This window comes from Micromesistius poutassou, assembly GCF_964030765.1.
Source record: "Micromesistius poutassou genome assembly, chromosome: 2".
NCBI classification, from domain to species: Eukaryota; Metazoa; Chordata; class Actinopteri; order Gadiformes; family Gadidae; genus Micromesistius; species Micromesistius poutassou.
Genome location: NC_140272.1, coordinates 14,113,587 through 14,133,566, shown reverse-complemented (window position 1 = coordinate 14,133,566; position 19,980 = coordinate 14,113,587). Strand labels below are relative to the sequence as shown.

Sequence of the window (19,980 nt, the reverse complement as noted above, 5' to 3'; positions counted from 1 at the left end):
GGGCACTGTTTCAGGGGGTTTCAGTGGGAGAGATATGTGTGGCTGCCAGCTGGGCGATGCCTCACACTTTCACTAGACTCTACAGGTTGGATGTTACTGCGCCTAATCTGTCTCACGCAGTCTTGAGCGTTGGATCAGTAACCATGCCTGTTTGACTGGTTTTTTGTGCTGATACTTCTTTGGCAATACAGGAGTTACTATATCCCATAGTGAGATAGCGAGCGAATGTTGAAAGAAAACTTAAGGTTAAGAAGTTAACCAAGGTTTTCTGATACATGAGTGAGGTATCTCACCTGACCACCCTCCTTGCCCGGAGCGAGGAAGAGGTGTTTGCCTATAGACTGAGGAGATGACGTGACGACGGGACTTACGTAGTAGGAGGGAGTCCCTCCCCTGCAAGCAGACATCACGTCTGTTGGCCAGTCACGACTGGCGTAGTGTAAAATTGCTTCTGGGGGACAGTGGGCGGGGCGTGTCCCATAGTGAGATACCTCACTCATGTATCAGAAAACCTTGGTTAACTTCTTAACTTATCTTAAGGCTTAAGCCTTAAGATATGTGCTAGCCTCAGAGAGCCAATCAAGAGCCAGCCTCAGTCAGCAGGGATGTAGCTAACTGGATTGGTGTTTGCAGCATCATAACGGCACGGAATCTATTCCGGTGGTCGTCCAGTGCAATTGATCGCAGTTAGACTAGTATTTTCCTATCTAAGTCGCCATGTAAATGCTGTGCGTATGTTAATCCTTTTTCATAGATAGTCTCCTGCAACACATATGTTTATATGCAGCTTAGTGAGCAATAATTCCCAGCCTGCAGCTGCTTTGAAAGGTACTTTAATATCTTATCTGTGGTTTCTGACAGCTCCCAACTTCATTTAGTGTGTGTGCCCCCCCCCCAAGCCCCCTGGGCCAGCACGGCACTCGCTCGCAACGTGCCCTCTATCAATCAGAATGCTCAAAGCTGCTGTCTTGTGGGAAATAAAAAGAACTGCATGTGGATTTTATCTCGACTGTAAATAATTCCTACGGGTTCAAATGGGTGAGCACATCAGCGTAACGGAAATTACTCCTCCCAACCCTATCATTTGGCTCCTGGGAATCATACATAATGAATATAGGGGCAGGAAGCGATGGAGTTAGGAGGAAAGAGCTCAGTTTCTTCTCCCCTGCAATGTGTTACACTGTGTTGGGCAGAGGCGGGGGTTATGCACACGGACAATGTCATGTTTACGGAAGACCCAATCCCCATGCATATCTGTATGCGGTCCTCTCACATTCATTCCACACCAGAATGTACGGCCTCTCTACGGGTGGACTTGTTGACTACTTTCCCCTCAACACTTTTCTCCAAAAGGGTCAATTGTATTGAATTATTTCGGCCTGATCAGCGTTGCCCACAAAAGGGGACAGTCCACAAAGGGAGGCTATTGAGGAAGCCCTGGTTGGATTTGCTTCTTGCTTTTTTTAAACAAGCTACAAGCTTAATGCAGTCTTGAACATTTTCCGAAAGCACCTGTTCCCCGCTTCAGCTTCTGCCTGCTCTGCACTCTCTCCACAGTCTGACTCGGCGGACTGCATGTTCCAGACAGGGACCTCGGGTAGGCAGGCAGTAGATGGTTTCTGGTTGAATAGAGGCAGTTTTTTCTGCGCTTTATCATGGTGAATGAGAGCTCAGACTTATGGGAGGGCCTTGGAGCGTGAGGGAACCATTAGTCAGTGGAATGGTTGTCCTCTGTCAGGGTACGCTCCACACAAAGAGCCGCACAAATACAGAGAATGTGCGCCGGTGGATGGAGCGCAGAGAGCACATTCTAGCTCTGTGGGATTTAATGGACACTTTGACTTTGGCAGGGCATCCAGAGTGTGTCAACAGAGAGAGAGAAACCCTTTTTATAATCCCGATTTGATTTTGTGATTCCTTGAGAGGGTTATGATCATTGCATACTGTAGTTGTTTGTGTGTGTGAGTCAGTGTGTGTCAGTGTGTGTGTTTACCCATGCTGAATTTAATAAGGCACAGGGTTAATGGTAGCCGAATGCTATTTGTGAGCCTCATCATTGCACTTCAATAGGAATTGAGGAATGCAAGTCCTCAAACAGCGACAGTGGCTTTTAATTTATCGCTATTCAAGCACCCAGCGATGCAATGTCTGAGGACATAGCTAAAGAGAGAGAGGCTCGCAAGATACCCACCTGCTTACCTGAAGCTTATATGAACGACTTGGTGTGTGCACCTCAGGTTGTAGAGGGTATTTATATTGTTGGAAATACATATTAAGTGTTTTCACTAAGAAATCATTGCGTCATAATCCTGCCTGTTTATTATTCCCGCCTGGTGTACACAACAAATCTGAGGGATTTTACTCTGACACAACAGCAGAATATTAGTAAAGTGACTGAAAATTAACAAGATGATGGATCCACTGTAAAACTCACTGTATTCATATTTGTAAGTATACATTTGCATGGATATTTGATTGCCCCTTTATTTTTTATTCACATAGTTTTTAATAAAAATAGTCCTGGTAGTGATGGTATCAGATTCCATTATGTAACATTAATAAGGTATCTTCCACCCCCTCCTCCTTTTACTGATAGAACACTGTTATTTGTGAGCGGTCACAAGAGTAGAAACAAGCCCTGTTTTAGCCATCCTCCCCAAACCATTCTCCCCTTCATCCCCTCCTGTCCACTCTGTCTTTGTGACGTGCTTCCTTCGCCTATGTCCGTGGGGATCCATGGTCATAGCAGGACCAAACACACACACACACACACACACTCAGCTGGACGTGCAGCTCCTGCTGGATGGTGGATCCACTGTTCACAGGCCATCTGAACTACTGCTGCGCGCAGTCCCCATCGAAGCAACATTCTTCCACTCCAGTACATGGGCAGAAATGGAATGACGGAGCAGTGCTGATATCATGAATGTTACATCATAATGGCCAGCCAGGATACTTTGGTTTCTTGGTGTCTTGTAGCTGTCGTGAGGATCTTTGACTCTGGTGTGGAGATGTATTGGTCTATGTACATTTGAACAGTGTGAGTACGAGAACAACGTTTTATTTAGGACAAGATTAACTTGAAAACAGGTACAGGGCCAAAGGAGGTAGTCAAATAATCAAAAGAAATCTCATTCAGGTGTAGGTTCAAGCAACAAGTTTGAACATAATTGCGGTCTATTGCTTTGTATTCTTTTATTCCTTGGCCATATCAGATTTTTATTTTAGTTATGTATCTCTGTAAAGTCCTCTAGAGAAGGCATTTTGTGAACATCAAACTTCTCAAAATAACAATATTCATATTTAATGAATGATGGGAAATGTGTTTGATGTCTTGAACCAGTTCAAACTGCTTGAGGATGGTGAGTTGGCCCGTGGTGGCTATATTCAGAACAGCGCTTTAGTCTTGGGTGGTCTTGTAACACTGTACATTTTGAGTAACATTGAGTATCTGTTCTCTGTCCATAATGTATAAGATATATCTGTTGATGTGTGTTGTTTCTCAATCCACACAGATCACCGGTGAACTGAAGGCATCACACTAAAAACCTTGTAATCACTCATATATAATGACACATCAATGATGGTCAAATGGTGTTCTTCTCTCCATCTCCCAGCTGACCTACCTGCCCCCACCATGGGGGGACTGCAAGGCCTCAGCCATGGACTCAGACTTCTTCAACACCTACAGCCTCACGGCCTGCCGCATAGACTGTGAGACGCGCTACCTGGTGGAGAACTGCAACTGCAGGATGGTTCATATGCCCGGTAGGCACTGTCAGACACAAACAACTTCCTGCCAACCTCTTTGGCTGTTCAATACAAACCCCTGCAGCTATGTACATATCGTATTGACTCAAGGTACTTTAAAGAGTCGGCCTCCCCGATGTACTTACTACTAAATCAACACTGGCACGTTCCCAAAGGCTGTAGAATCTAGCAATTTCAGCAGGGTGCAAGATAGTCACTGTGCTGTGTGGGCAGGTGAATTACTCTAGGAGTTCCCAACCATCCCCATTTTAGTCCCTGCTCGAATGGTCATACAGATGCATACATTACCTCACAATCTCGCACTGGTTCATGTTGAAATGGGGCGTAAAACTAGTTTGACAGATGCTGTATACTAACAGATACCAGACACTGGCATAATCATTACCATGGTATTGTGACCAGGAGGGGGGGGTCAACAATACCAAGTTGTAATAGACTATTACAACTTAACTAAGGTTGGGTATCGTCTGAAATATTTAGATTCTGGTTAGATTTTGATTCCTGTAAACCGATGCCGGTTCCTAAACGGTTCCGAAATCAATACTTTTTTCTTTTTTTATAGAAATGCCATGCCAACACTGATTTTTTGAAAAGGTACCAGTTCCTAACAGTGCCAGAACCAATATGACACCTTCTTTAAAATAAAGACCAAACAACTGATTCAATTGTTGAAATTCTTCCATTTTTAATGGTAACTTATTTGGTAAGACATGAGAAACTTATGCTTTGCGAAAAGGTATAGACCTATTTAAACAAATAAAATTGTCACTGTAGGTTATAAAAAAATAGTCGCTTTGTTTATAGTTTCATACACTGCTTTGGTGTGAAGCACTTTCTGCTTAGAGGTACCTTGGCTAACATAGTGTACTGTTACTGTGATGTAGTGATCTTGGGCCAGGCTGGTCCACCCATCACATATAATTTCAGCCTTTTTTACTAGTGCTGCGAACTCAGTATATTGTATTATATTATATTATAAGTATATTGTGTTGGGAACGTTACTTTTAAAAAGTAATTAGTTATAGTTACTCACTACTTGTTCCAAAAAGTACTAACTGAGTTAGTAACTGAATTACTTCATAATAAAAGTAACTAGTTACCAGGGAAACTAACTATTTGCGTTACTGTAAAAAAAAAAAAAAGTTGCTATATGTCAATGAAATGAAAGTAGTGCTTATATCTCCACCTTGAAAATGCCAACTTTTCATCGGATCACTCTGGACTCGCCATCTCTGCTGCTTCTTCGAATCTGTTGTGGAGTGTGTGTGTGTGTGTGGTGTGCGTGGCCTGGCTTGTGTGTAAAAACACTGACTCAGATTGGCTACCATGAAACATGACTGCCTTAGCCAATCATAATCGCTTATCTCGTTGTTAACCCACCCAGTCTCCTCACTAGCAGTTTGTGTATGGAGCCAGGGGTGCGTTCGGATTACGCAGTTTATTCAATCAATTCATAGTAACGCACCGCATTTAACGTTCAGTAACGATAACGGCGTTGTAACGACGGAAACAGTAATTAGTGCGTTATTCCAAACACTTATCAAATTGAAGGTATTTCCCCCCTTACACAAAATAGTTGTATTGCACTTACATGTGCTGCTCATTTTTTGTCATTTTTTGTTTTAGTAAAGTAAACCGAGAGCGTTTTACTTTGGACATGATGGCTGCAGCTGGGCAGCAGGAGAGGAAAGTGCTCTGCAATTTTTCCGACCACAAGAGGGCGAGAGGATCGTTGCGTCACCGAAATGAGGCACCGAAAGAAATGTAATCATTCGGTCCGGGTAGAACCGACCATGTTGCCACCGGTACCACTCGGTACTCGGTCCTCGGTACCCAACCCTAAACTTAACCCATTGTGGTGAGGGAAGCCCAATGTGCGTTTTGGTTGCAAACCAGCCATTTCGTCTGTGCCAACCCACCATTTCTATTTAGTTTGAAATATATCAGGGCCTTCACACTATAGCATTTTAAGGAACATCGCCTTCGCTGCTCAAACACACTCTCAACCTTTTGTGATTGGAACTGAGTGGGTGTGGTAGTGGTCTCTTTAGGGCCGTCCCAGAGCTGCTCTTGAGTGTTTGGATAGTGCATGCTTTCTTGCTCTTCGGTGAGGCTAACTGAATTGAGCTTCACTAAGAGGTGAGCCGTACTAAAGGGGCCATCAATTGTAATGCAGCACGGCATCTCCAGATGCCAAAATAACAAGTAATATTTTAATTGCTTTAGTAAATGAGATGGTGCATAACTAACAGCCTTGAGGCAATTATTGCTGGATTGTATTTCCAATGTCTCTAAGAACAGGCACCCATGTACTCATGTATGTTCAGCAAACAATTCCGCAAAGTGCTGAGAGACTTGTGCAGTTGTATTGTGGTGATACCTAGCATTATCACATACTGTATCTAGGAAGCATCTTAGTAACAAAGAAAGAGCCACGGTATTTTACTGCAGCAACAAAAAATAAAGTCTAATGGCCAGACAGTTTTATCCCAAAGTGCTCACATTGTTGGAAATTGGAGATCTCACACAGTTTTCCTCTGTCCACTGCCGTTTAATCAGTCTGTGGCATCTCAGGCGGTGGATTGAACATGAAAATTGGCCCAGAGGAAACGTTTTGATTGACCCCAACGTTAACCCTGCCTCATCTGTCCAATAATTGCCAAGCTATTGGCTGTCTCCTACTGGATTCAGTCTCTCTTTTTGTTTTTTTTGTGTGAATGCAACTGTGTGTGTGTGTGTGTGTGTGTGTGTGTGTGTGTGTGTGTGTGTGTGTGTGTGTGTGTGTGTGTGTGCGGCAGGCCTGTGTGTGTGTGTGTGTGTGTGTGTGTGTGTGTGTGTGTGTGTGTGTGCTGTGCTGGCAGGCCTCTGTGTGTGTGTGTGTGTGTGTGTGTGTGTGTGTGTGTGTGTGTGTGTGTGTGTGTGTGTGTGTGTGTGTGTGTGTGTGTGTGTGTGTGTGTGTGTACCCGGTCCTGTGGATAATTCAGACAAGCTGTCCGTATAATGAGTTGGATTAGCAGTTAGCTAACAGTGATCGTGGGTGTGATTAATGTGGTCCAGAGAACCCTGCCTTCCCCATGGTCGCAGGTGGAGCACTGATCCTATTAGTCCTCTCATTTGTCCCAATCATCTAGCTCACTTTGTCAAACGAATAGCCACCAGATTGCAAACGCTACCCCCCAATGAATATTTGTGGATCATGCTGTGAATGATCTGCACCTTTGAGCTAGTGTTCTCCCAGCCCATCCAGGAGAGTTAAATCACCATGGGGGGTGGGGGGTGTTGGGGGTGGGGGGTGTTGGCAGATGCGGGGAGACAGAAAAACCACTCGGTGAGACACTGAAAGCTAATAATATAATAAAAAGATAAACTCAAAGAGAAGTTAATGGATTCAATTAGGAGATGAGATCAAGCTGGGGGAGTATCTCCAGCGCTGATAAGACCTGTAATGGCAGTCTGACACCCACATTAATTACCGGTCCTTACTTGTCCTTACTTCTTCACTGACAGTGCTTAAGAAGACCCCCCCCCCCCCCCCTTCTCCCCGGCCTCTCTGCTTATAGTCACAATAACAACATGCTGTCTGTCCTCTGTCTGGTGTTCAGGAGATGCCCCCTACTGCACCCCAGAGCAGTACAAGGAGTGTGCCGATCCAGCCCTGGGTAAGAAGATGACACTGTCTGGCTTCCTGTCTGTGTCTTCCTGCCTGTCTACCTGTCTTTCCTCTGGTCTGTGTCTACTTGTCTGTCCGCCTGCCTGTCTCTCTGTGTCCCTACCTGTGTGTCTATGTCTAGCTGATGGTCTATCTGTGTCTACTTGTCTGTCTGTCTGTCTGTGTCTGTCTGTCTGTGTTTACCTGTCTTTCATGTATAAATCCATGTGCCTGTGCACGTCTTTTGACATCTTTAACCTTGTTAAATTGTTTTATTGAATTTTTTCAAGTTTGTTCTCCACCTCAAAGTGGATATGTGATCGTCTCACTTTGCATCCTGACACACTTGTTCACTCGTGTTTTGTGTGCGAAGAGAGGGAGAATCGATTAAGTAGGCGCCTTCTATCACTATATATTTAGAGACTGTTGAATCGATTCCAGTGATTCATTATGTAATTTTAAATGGCAACATCCATTATTGCTAATGGATAATGCATAGCAGTGCATAGCAGGGCCCAACAGTGGCAGGAAATTAGAAGGTGGAGTAATGTTGTGTCTGTGTGTTATGTCATACAGGCACAGTCAAACCATGATTTGTAGCCATGGCTGGTTCTAGTAATTCTCATTTGAAGGTTTATGGGCCACTGGTTTAGTGTCTGAGTGGTCTGTGCAGCCCAAACCGTCCGCAAACCTATTTTCTGATACAGATGTTTCAGGTACCTCAGCCCCAACTTTACAACCACACACCCATAACGGCTAAAATCCTCCTTCATTAGCGCTTGCTGTCGACCAATTGATGGATTACAGGAAGCACGCACAAGAGATCCATTAAAAGTTATTGCGCCAAAGCTTATTCCTGTGTCAACTTTGTTTGAAGAACTTCGTTTTCACCTTTAATGCAGAGCACAGCATCTGTCAGTGTTTTTCAGCAATGTATATTCATATATATAGAAATATATTCTTTTCATACATGTCCAGTTCTACATCATATCTAAAGTGCTGTTCTGAATATAGCCACCACAGGCCAACTCACCATCCTCATTGCTGTGTTAGTAGGTGTTTTTACCACACTCAAACAGTTACATCCCCCACACACCGAACCTGGGAATACCTGACTCTTACAACAGCCCAGCTTATCTTTCTTTCTAATCCTGTGAGACATGTATTATGAGAGCCTTCTCTCACACTCTTTTTGTGTTTGCTTTATCCTCCGTCCATCTTTCTTTCATTCCTCACGAGTCGGCCATCGCCGTCTTTGAGGGCGTCCTCTGTGTGCTTCCTAGTGTGCTGCTGTGATGTTGTCTCGCATTCATTGTTCAAGTATTATCTGGTCCGTCTTCCGTGCTCTGCTCCTGCGTGAATCTGAATCTGTGTATTCATGAATCATGCGTATTCATGAATGAGGTGTGCATGCGCATGCAGTGCAGTACAAGTCAGAGATAGAATGTGTGTGTACTCATGTGCAAGCCCCCACTCATCACGCGTTGGTTTATGATTGGTTTTTAAACCAACGTTTTTAACCTCCCTCCACCCCACCCCCATGTAGACTTCCTGGTGGAACGGGACAATGATTACTGCGTTTGCGAGACGCCATGCAACATGACGCGCTATGGTAAAGAGATGTCGTTTGTCAAGATCCCCAGCAAGGCATCAGCCAAGTACCTCGCCAAGAAATACAACAAGACGGAGCAGTACATTGCGTAAGTATCATCCTGTTTTCAAGCGGGGATCAATACAGAGGAGCGCAGCATCGCTAAATTAAGATCATCCCGATGGTGCTAGAGGGGAACGGAGCTGACAGGCCTCTAAGTGTCCCAGCTCCTTCTTAAATCCACAACACATGCCAGACCACCCAAATAAACCCATCGTTTGGTATGTCTTTGTCCAACAAACGAGGGAGATCAGAGAGATCAAGAGAGATGTACATTTTGAGTCTCGGAGCTGTCACAGAAAGTTGTCACAGACTAGAGACAGATCATCCTCTCATTCAGCCCTCACTTCTCTCTTTGAGAAGTTTGATTTTTTTTCCTTTTTAATTCCCTGTGGGCAGCGATATGAAATTCCTCAGAGAGAGCCATTTCAGCTGGCCATATGTGTGCATTTTCGCCCTGATACACACCATAAGACAGAGATATGGTTTGTCTGGCTATAGTTGTGTTTATGGGCGTGAAACTAAATCCAGAGACAAAGAGCAGACACACTTCCCCTGTCCTGGCATTGGAACAGGTGGCAAATGCAGCTGGATTATCTCTGTGTTATCCCTGTGTTTTGCACCGGTACGCTTGTCACAATATGATGTTAAGCACATGCACAACATTGTATTTATCACAAATGTAAATAAGCAGTTAAAACATAGGGGGGTTGTTGGATTTGACATTTGGAGAAAAGACACCCATGAGATGCACACACCCAAAGCCAGACAGTCTTATCTTTCCTTGGATTAAACACCATTCGAGCTGCTGCAGCAGATGATAACCTGCGCATGTGTACACATTATTCACAGTGCAGACTGGCATGCTCGACAGGTACTGCATATCAAGAGGCTCTGCCCGGATATGGGGATGGCTCTGGGGATGATAATAATATACAAATATGGTATTTGTTGCGTCTTCCTGAGTGCAAAAATATTACAAACACGGAATAGCTTGTGAATGTTACATTCACAATTCATTGAGGTAATCATTTACACTTTTCTGTACACTGAACATTTAAATAAGGATGAAAATAGGTTTTGTTTGAAGAAATGCAGTTTTTCAACGGCTCTTTTCTGATTGTCTGGAACAGGGACATTTTCTTTTTTGTGCTGGCTTACGTTTCTCTTAAAAACACACATATATAGAGTTAAATTAGGCGGGTAAAGACCAGATGTGTTTATTGTTATCATAATGTATTCCAACTTGCAAAAAAACATGCAACATTACCATTACCATGAAAAAGCCTTCAAATGTGGTCCCCTCCTCATTATCTTTATTTCCCGCATATTCGTCACACTTTTTTCCTATCTTTAGAGGAAATCTGTCATCGGGCGGAGGGAGAATGACAAAAAAAAAAAAGTAATTCACTGCTAATATCACATAAAAACATCCTCTGTGACAAATAGGCAATAATAGAGGAAAGCAACATGATATCTCAAACTTCCTCTCACTCGCGGTCACAGCCACAAAAACGTCAATGAGGCAGTAGTCAGATACATTTTCCTTGAGATGCACGAGTTGAGAGTATATATTATACGGGTCATTACTTGGCCTATCCAATAACAAACCACAAAGATTCTCTACATTCTTCCTTCAATATATAACCTCTAAATAAAAATAGAAATCATACGACAATATTGGTTCTCAAGTTGCTTTCCTGAATCGCTTGGGAGATGGAGGTGGAGGTGGTGGTGGTGGTGGTAGTGTAGGAGTGCAGCTTTCAGAATTACACAACAGCATGTCTTTGTAAAGTGGATACAGTGGAGCTGTCGATAGCTGAGAGGTTGATTTTCCTGTGTGTTCCCAGTGACAACATCCTGGTGCTGGATATCTTCTTTGAGGCTCTGAACTATGAAACCATCGAACAGAAGAAGGCGTACGAGCTGGCAGGGCTGCTGGGTAAGTCAGACCACGACGACTTATGAATAATTCATCTACGATTGTGATGGATCTTTTATTTATTTATTTTAAAGAAATACTGTGACATATTCAAACTGACATTGATGCACACAACACAATTTCCATACGAGGCCACGGAAAGCCAGCTGTCAAATTCTATAATGTCTTGTACTTTTTAATAGTTTTTACCCTATATGTATGTAAACTGTACGATTTTAATTTCACACATTATACCGGCCTACGCCTCCAATGCTGTCTGACCTGCAGTTAGTGATTTATTGAGTACGACACTCCCTCCCTCTGGGGGTCAAATGCATGGACCGATCCTATTACACTCTTAGCAGGCTTGTGATGTGACGGCACCGTTTTGATTTGTCTTTCCAGGTGACATTGGGGGTCAAATGGGCCTTTTTATCGGGGCCAGCATCCTCACCATCCTGGAGCTCTTTGACTATCTGTATGAGGTAAGGGTCTCTCTCTCTCTCTCTCTCTCTCTCTCTCTCTCTCTCTCTCTCTCTCTCTCTCTCTCTCTCTACTATCTGTCCAAGGTAAAGGTTTCTGTCTGTTGGACTCTCTCTCTCTTTACCCAAACATCTACTCCTTTTAAATTTATGGCTTCGGGAGCATTTAGATTATTGAAAAATAACTCTTGCCAAAGTGGGCTTGTAAGTTATTTTGTTTTTAAAGCAACACATCAGTATTGTTATTTATTTGCAAGTTATTTGTGCCGGCACAAAGTCAAATCCATTTCAGTCTGAACGAAAGTAAATTACAAAATGAAAAGGTTACGCAGAAGTACTGCATGGGTTGCTAAGGAAAACTTGGGAAAACTTAGGAAAACTAAAAATACTATACTACCATTTTTTCACCTGGGCCCTATTCTCGAAAAACGGGCTGCATGTAATCCTTTGGGGCAAAATAGGCCCGACAATATACATCCTCTAAAGTGTGTGTTTTTGCCACTGACGGGCTCAGACTGTGTTCTAACAGTATGGAAAGGATCCCTACAGAGAAGTACAACTTTGTTCTTTACCTATCAGTTTGTTTGATACATTGTCCAACCAAATCTTGCTAAGACAGGAAGAGAACGGTGGAAACATCAATTAGAGCCAGAGAGACAAGGGTTTGTTTTGTCGGGCAACAGAAAGCATTCCTTAGTGTTATATAAAAGGTTTGGGTGAAGGAGAGTTGACTTTAAAGACAGTGGGGAAATGTACTACGCAACAACAGGATTTCAGAGCAAGCCAAACAGACGGGATCAAGAGAAAGCCAAATAGAAACTTGTGTTTCTCTGTAGAGATCCTTTCAATTAAATGACATGCTGATGCTACCAGGTAGCATGACATGCTACCAGGTGTGATTAGCCGTTAATTAAGCCGTTTTGAAAATCTGGCTAAATGTACACTGGATAGATCAGTCTACCAGCCTACCCAGTGGACTGTAGCAAACTTTGCTCATCTATCCATCACACATCTAAGTGTGATGTCAGAAGAGCCAGATTTTCAAAACGGCTTGTAACGGCTAATCACACTCAAACCTGGTGGCATGTCATGGGACCTTTAAGTAATTCGAGCATGTGAGTGGCAAAGACAAGAACTTTAGAGTACTTACTTCAACAGGGCATTATTCACCAAAACAGATACACATTGCAGATCTTGTTCAGGTTATACTGGACCAATTCCAAATATTGTTGTCTGCATTAGTCCCTTACATCTAAAATGATCAGAAAACAGGGTTGAAAAATCCTTGAATTCGCCTTTAACTGTTTAAGGATAATTTTGCTTTGGACCCATGGGCCTATCCACAGATTGTTTAGCCTGATTCCAGTGTGTTGACATCATTATATCCACAGATTGTCTAGCATAATTGTAGTGTGTAGACACCATTATTTAGCGCAATGACAATCCACGGATGTAATTGAGTCTACACTCTAGAATCATGCTACCGTAATACTAATCTATAATCTAATAATCTACTTTTAACCAGAGGTTATTGAACAGAAAGGTGTGTGCTCTGTTCTTTGTGTTATGCTTTCTAAATTATGCATTGATAAAGGATATATTAAGATATAGAGTAAATAATGATGATAAGCTGTCTGTATACAAAAGAACTGGGCTTGAAGAAAGTGGAGTTGCTATGGAGTCCCCCACTCCAAAAACTGACACATCATTACTGCTGAATACATTAACATTTTGGATGTATTCTATTTTAGATGAATCAGGTTCTGTCAGTCCATTCTTTTGAAGGAATCTCTTTGCTGAGTTGCATGATTGTTTAACGATTAACAACGGAGATTAATTTATCCTTTGTCGGGCCTTGGTTTCAGTGGGTGTGTGCGCGTGGGCATTGGTTTGATCATGTGTGCGTGTGTATGTGTGGGTCGGTGCCCACGCGATCTCCAATCACATAATAGATCGCTAGCCTCGTATTTATAGAAGTGTGAAATCCATGTCATCCTAACCGGAGCTATGGCGAGCGGGGGCGTGTGACATTTTCGCAAAGCCGTGTGGCGGTGTGTGTTCACACACAACATTAAAACATGGCCATGTCGAGGGCTATAGGCCGATGTGAAGTCTTCACTCTCTGGTGACGCTCTGGGTGCCGTCTGTTCCAGGTGATCAAGTACAAGCTGTGCCACTGCTCGAAGAAGAAGCACAAGCGGAGCAGCAACAATGACCGGGGAGCCGTGTTGAGCCTGGATGACGTCAAGCACCATGTCAGTGAGCGAGTTCCTACCCCATCGCACGCTCCTCCGCTCCGTGCCCTGTCCCGGCACAGCCTGGCTTAAACCGGGGGGGGGGGGGGGGGGGGGAGAACAATCATAATGCGATGTCCGTTCGTTATGATTACATGTCTGGGAACAGATGCGACCGCTTTTCGCCTAGTTGTTTGAATTATGTTTGGCAATGTGTTTTCTCGTCAGTCTGGTCCACCTGGAATTCAGCATTTATTGAGAGACTTTTTGTATTATAACCACCGGCTGGTTCTTGCCTGGATTCATTTGAATTGGAAGGTGATTAGTGAAACACAAACATCAGAGACTCAGTTGGCAGTGTTTCTAATAGAAAACCAAAACAAGTTCTATCGATTTTTGGGGGAGGATTTTTCTCAATTAAATAGTAGACAGCAAAACACCTAGGAAAAGCCTGTTTTACGACACTTTAAGATTCTGGGTCTGAATCAAATCATTCCCATAGTCACATTGAAGTAGAATGAGATGCAGGTTAGGGTCGAGAGAGAGAGAGAGAGAGAGAGCTAAATTGTGAGAAAGAGAGAGTGGGAGATGAGGTGGAGAAGCAAGTGGAAGAGAATTTGATAGATTTGCCATTGAAAGAAATATTGGGCTACAGAAAATGTAGACGTATAGGTAGGAGCAGCGGCAAACAAGTGAAAATTGTTTGAATTGAATTAACGGTGTGAGGACCAGACTAGGCCATTATAGTGAGGGGGGTTGGGGCTAGGGCCTGGGAAGGTTTGACAGCTCAACTGATTACCAACCCTAAAGAAGCCGTTGCACTTTATGTCATTCAAGCTTTCGCTCGTCAACATCAACAGGGGAGCAGCTGTGCTCGTTGCTTGATCACCACAGTAACTTAGGCCTTGTCCACACTAACCCGGGTAAATATAAAAACGCACATTCGCAATGAAAACAATCTCCGTCCACACTATCGTTTTCATATAGTTTACGGAATGTTTTGCATCCACGTTCCACACTGAAATGATTTTGATAAACAGTTGTCAAAACAGTTGTCGTGGTAACGCGACTCCCGCCACGCCTCTCTGTTTAGATTACAGGCACGCGATCAGCTGATAGTTGCAGTTGATCAGCTGGCTTATCATTTTCACTTTCTCTTTCTTCAATTTCATTTTCTCACAAGCAAAAATATGGCTCAAACCAAAAGCTCAAAGGCAAAAGATTTTTTATTTTAGAAACCCCGCTCCAAGTACGGTTTGAACTGGCGTCTTTGCGTTTTTTTTCCCATCGCTTAAGCACAGCAAGTACAGTGCTCGCCTTCGGTGTTGGAGTAACGAATATGTGTGAGACAGTATGCCCAGTTGTAACTGAAGATACATAAGTACGTTGCACAGAGAAATCATCATTTCCATTTCACCTGCCATTTTTGTTTAGATGAGCGTCTCTGTCTCGAGCGCAAGCATGTGGCAGCGTCATGGCAACCGAACGTCATCGTCTCTGAAAGCCTTCGTCTACCCTGACCACACTACAACGCAAACCCAGAGTTTTCACATTTATCCACCTCAGCGATCGTTTTTGAAAAGCATTGTTTTCAGTGTCGGAATTCGCCGTTCTAATGTGGACAGAAGGGCTAAACGGATAAATATTCATGCGTTTATAGATTTACCCGGGTTAGTGTGGACAGGGCCTAAGTAATCGGTTTTCTGTAGTATTTTCTTTCATTAATTAACCCCAACCCAATTTTCTCTACCTAAAGAGTTTTTCCACCATTACTCAGATTTCCATCCCTTCTAGGCACTTATTTCTGTATTTCTTTCTCACTTTGCAACACAATGCTTGTCTGACTTATTTATTAATTGGCATCACTAATGAATGCCTTTTCTTCATGCTGCCAACCAGAACAAAAACTCTTTTTTTTTCATTTTAAATAAACAGGTAGAACAGAAAATGCTGCCATGCCATCAAAATACCAAAAACTGAAAACCTGTTAACATGCAATTAATGAACGTGTTGGAACCAACTTTCCGTACGTGGTGGTTCAAATGAAAAATGTGTTCCAGTGTGTTTAATTTCCCTCTCTCTCTGTCTCTCTATCTCCCCCCCCCCCCCCGCTTGTTGCTCGTCCTCCTCCATCTCAGGCTCCGTGTGAGAACCTGCGCACGCCATCCACGTATCCCGCCAACATGCTACCTCACCACCCTGGCCAGGGCAACTTTGAAGACTTCACATGTTGAGCGCAGCGCCCGTGCGCTCAGGGAACGAAGGCTGGCATCGTGTCAACCAAAGCCAGAACCACAGAATAACAAAAACAGACTTTAAAGTCTCGAACAAGGGAGGCCAAGATAAATGATACGAAACCATATTCAAAACAAAGACAGATTTTTTTTTTTTAAAGAACTACACAAACAAAAAAAGGAATTCAAATAAAAACTTTTTTTTTTTAAACAGAGGCTTGAAAGGGAGGGAGGACATAATTGCGACCTGACGTAGATATCTGTCATGAAAAAAACGCAGAAGGAGACAGTGTGTCGTTTGGCATCGCCCACCAACCCCCCCCCCAGGGGAACGCCCGTCTGCGTGGATGTGAAATACTGCCGATCACAGAGAAAAGCTCGTCAAAACACGGACACCCGTTTCCCACAGCAGACGACAGGCGGTGCAGTGTACTGCCGCTCCACCGTAGACGACAGCTGATGAAGAGCCACATGCCTTTATATCCCCCTGACTGTCGACAGCACCACCACCACCACCACCACCACCTCTGACTCTGTTAGAGCTGGGGATGGGGGGATGGGGGGGGGGTGTATATAAAAAATACAAAACAAAGCAAAATTGCTTATTCCATTGTACGTATGTAGCAAGATGAGTACCTGTGGCAATTGTAGGAAGAAGATTATTTAACACATGGAGGAAAAACAGGACGGACACGGTGTAGTGGGTGGCGCTTGGCTCTTGAATGTATCTGTCTGTGATTACAAGGTTCAGATCAAAGCATGAAGGGGGGACTAGCTGTTTGGGGGGCTGACAGGTTCTGGTTTAGGTCTGCAGTGGTGGTCGTAGACACATCCTCCACCGTTGAATTCGAAACATATGCTGGTGGATATTTCAGGTCTCATCTTGTAAATGCATGCTTGTATTCGTCCTGTGCATGCATTTCATTGTTTTATTATTTTTTATGTTTTTATAGATATAAATATATACATTTGCCAAATTTGCCTAAGTGATAAACCGCAACAGGAAGATGGTTTTGTGTGTGGGTGTGAGAGTGTGTGTATGCCTGTGCGCAAGCACATGTGTGTTCACGCATGCATGTGTGTTTGTGCGTGTGTGTCTTGTGTAGTGATTAGTGAATCACGTAGCCACATGCTCTTTGGTTTTATAATGTTTATTTTGATTACAGACAAACAAGCTGAAATCTATTTCAATCTGGTCTTTTCAATTCTCAATTCAATGTTTGCCCGGTGAGCCAGAAAACGTGTGAGTGTATGACTTCCTCTGCCCAACTTAATTTCCTGTTATCTCGGCTCTTGGGATAGGCTGAGATTGCCACGCTCACTGGATTGGTCTATTCCTTGGAGTACTGTTGGCCTGTTAAAAGTTCTTTATCTGTGTGTTCTAGTTGCAAACGTCTTATCAAAGCACAATACCGCCAATATGTAGAGGTAATGTAAAAGAAATGTACTCTTCTTATTGATATATTGTCATATTGTCAACATCATTATTTCTGTGTTGATCAGAAGTTTTTTTTGTTTTTTTGTATTATTTTTGCTTTTCTTTTTTTCTTTTATACAAAAACAAATGTTGCCTGATAATCAAATTTCCATTTTCCAGGTAATGGGCTATTCTATTTAGCTAACGAAACATAAATATATAAAAATCATTAATGGTATTAATGTTGATATTATCATTAACATTAATGTCAATGTTCATTTTAATGTACTGTATATACGTATCATTTTGCAAATTACTATTCTATGGAGATTTTATTCCTAAACCTCAATACACTATGAAAGATTTAATTGCAAGCTGCTGTATGATAGGTGAACAGTTGCAAAGACACTCTATTTGTATTTTTCAAATGAAGATACTGTGCAAACGTTCATTTTTAATCACATGAAGTAGCTCTAAAAAACGATTAAGAATGCTATAATTCATCCAGTACATTTTGCTTGTGTGTTTCCCCAAGTGCAACCTTATCAATTTTTTTCCCTTTAATTTACTTTCTCTGTAACAATTTTGCTAATGGCTTTGGGGGAAGGAGGCTAATCTTTTAATAAGTCAGATATTTCTTATCTTTACTTAAACAGGTTACCTGAGGTGGATATGAACAGCCTTTAGCCCCAACACTACCCATGTTGCTCTAAAATATAATTACGCTTCCAATTGATGTGCGACAAGTGGATGGATGAAAAATATCCTGTGAAGCCTTTTATCAACCTTGTCTGTCAGAAACCTACATGGTGTTAAAGCTTCCTTAATGTTCCACAGAACACCTGCCACTACCAACTGGCCCAGTTGAAATGGGAAAGTAGCTAAGTAATGCATTGAGGTATGCATGTGCTCAGACCTAGGCCTACTCCTAAAAAGCCAGCTATGCCTCCACTAATGTTGCTTGAAACAGCTTCTGGCTTGCTGCTCACAGACAGTTTATTTGGGGTTATCCAAGGACAAGGAGGGAACTTCCATTCGTCCATGAAAACTTTTATTTTAGCTGGAAATGAAACATCAACGTTTTACATCTGATGCGAGCACACATTCCCTTTCATTATTCAATATGTTAACCTCACGGTCACCATCCATTAATATGTTAGTATAAGGCAGTCCTGCAGGATAACTGCCGAGTCCTACATGCATTTTTCTCTTATGAATTTATACGACATGATTCTATCAGTGATTAGTATTTTTTTCTCTGTTGTACCTGCCAAGAAGTCAAATTAACCAAGAATAAAATATGATGCAGTTAATTTCCTGTTGTTATTACTTATTGTGTCTTTGTCTGAGTCGCAGTTGGCTGCTTTGTGGATCGATTTAAAGATTGCACCGCACAAGAGCTGCCTACCAAACATAGACAGTCCACACCCCCATTCCCTAGAGATAAAGATGTATATATATTCTGTAAATACATATATATACTTTCCTCTGTCCTGTAACTGTGGAGAATGTGCTCAATTTGGTCCAACCATGCATCATAAGACCTGTCGTCAATACAGTGCACTCACTTTTTCTTTCTACAGAATGAATCTCCAGCTAGACATATATTATATGAATAAGATCATTCTCATTGATAAGAGTAACGCAAGTATATAATCTTAGTTGTGTTGTCTCAATAGAAGAGAAACAACCACATTCAGTTCATCAGATGAATGATAACAGATTGCCACCCTCCCACTCCCACCCTTGCTGGAACGTGGCATGTGGCTCCATTTAGCTGGTGCTGCCCCCTCCTGCGGAGCCTCCCAGACCTGGCACAAGAAGCTCTGCAGCCTCAACACTTTCTTGTGTTGGTCTCCATGAGGTCGTACAGAGCCCACAGGCGAGTGTCTGGCCCGATCTTATTGATGGCACCCCTTTGGTTCCTGGGTGGCCGTTAATGGATTCCTACCGTCTGTTGCTCAGAGCCTTCTTGTTTCAAGGAAAGCCCAATTGTGGAATACCAGGAGCCAGAAATTGTGATTAACTTGAGGGGTGCCACATTGAGAATGGTTTGCTATCGTCTCCTGCAGTTTATTGCCAGTATAATGCAGATTTAGATTCAAGGCATTTTTGACCCTGACTTGGACTTGGATGAGGTTCAATAATAATGAGGGAAGGGAGCAGGTATCCTTTCTGTTTCAGACAGTGCCAATCTCAACTGGTTTCTTGAGTTTCTATTGTTATTTAATACTCCCTGGATTTGGTTTTGCCCTCCTGAACCCAATCAAAATAGCCACCGTGCCCATATACAGGTACAATACAATATTTTTATACAAATATATTTTCCTTATTTATTTGTTTATTTATTTTTGCATATATAATTAATTGTAATTAAAGACAAATGCCATATTGAACAATGCCCAATTAAGACTTCTTATTTTAAAAGCTATTGGCACGTGTTCAAACATCTCTGCGTCTCAGAGTCCATTTTTGTCCCAAGTCTAATACTGAAACTCCTTGCATTTACTAACAAAAAACACACTTAATATTTTACTTAACGCTGGTCTTGGTCTGAACAATCTTATGCAACGTTACCCCCAATTTCCATTTGGTTTTGTGCTCTCATCATTCAAGACCCC

At 42.6% G+C, this 19,980-nt stretch overlaps 1 protein-coding gene across 3 annotated transcripts in view; it reads left to right on the top strand.

Moving 5' to 3' along the window:
• Window positions 1-18,652, top strand: part of asic1b (acid-sensing (proton-gated) ion channel 1b) — a gene marked incomplete at its 5' end in the record, with an annotated part of 159,771 nt that extends 141,119 nt beyond the window's left edge. For all 3 annotated transcript variants that reach the window (XM_084464509.1, XM_084464507.1, XM_084464508.1), the window contains 7 exons: window positions 3,618-3,768; window positions 7,374-7,430; window positions 8,967-9,120; window positions 10,922-11,013; window positions 11,398-11,477; window positions 13,628-13,729; window positions 15,847-18,652. In XM_084464509.1, the coding sequence (XP_084320635.1) occupies window positions 3,618-3,768; window positions 7,374-7,430; window positions 8,967-9,120; window positions 10,922-11,013; window positions 11,398-11,477; window positions 13,628-13,729; window positions 15,847-15,942 (732 nt within the window). In that variant the 3' untranslated portion in view covers window positions 15,943-18,652. The remainder of the gene's footprint in view (window positions 1-3,617; window positions 3,769-7,373; window positions 7,431-8,966; window positions 9,121-10,921; window positions 11,014-11,397; window positions 11,478-13,627; window positions 13,730-15,846) is intronic.
• Window positions 18,653-19,980: the final 1,328 nt, after the last annotated feature.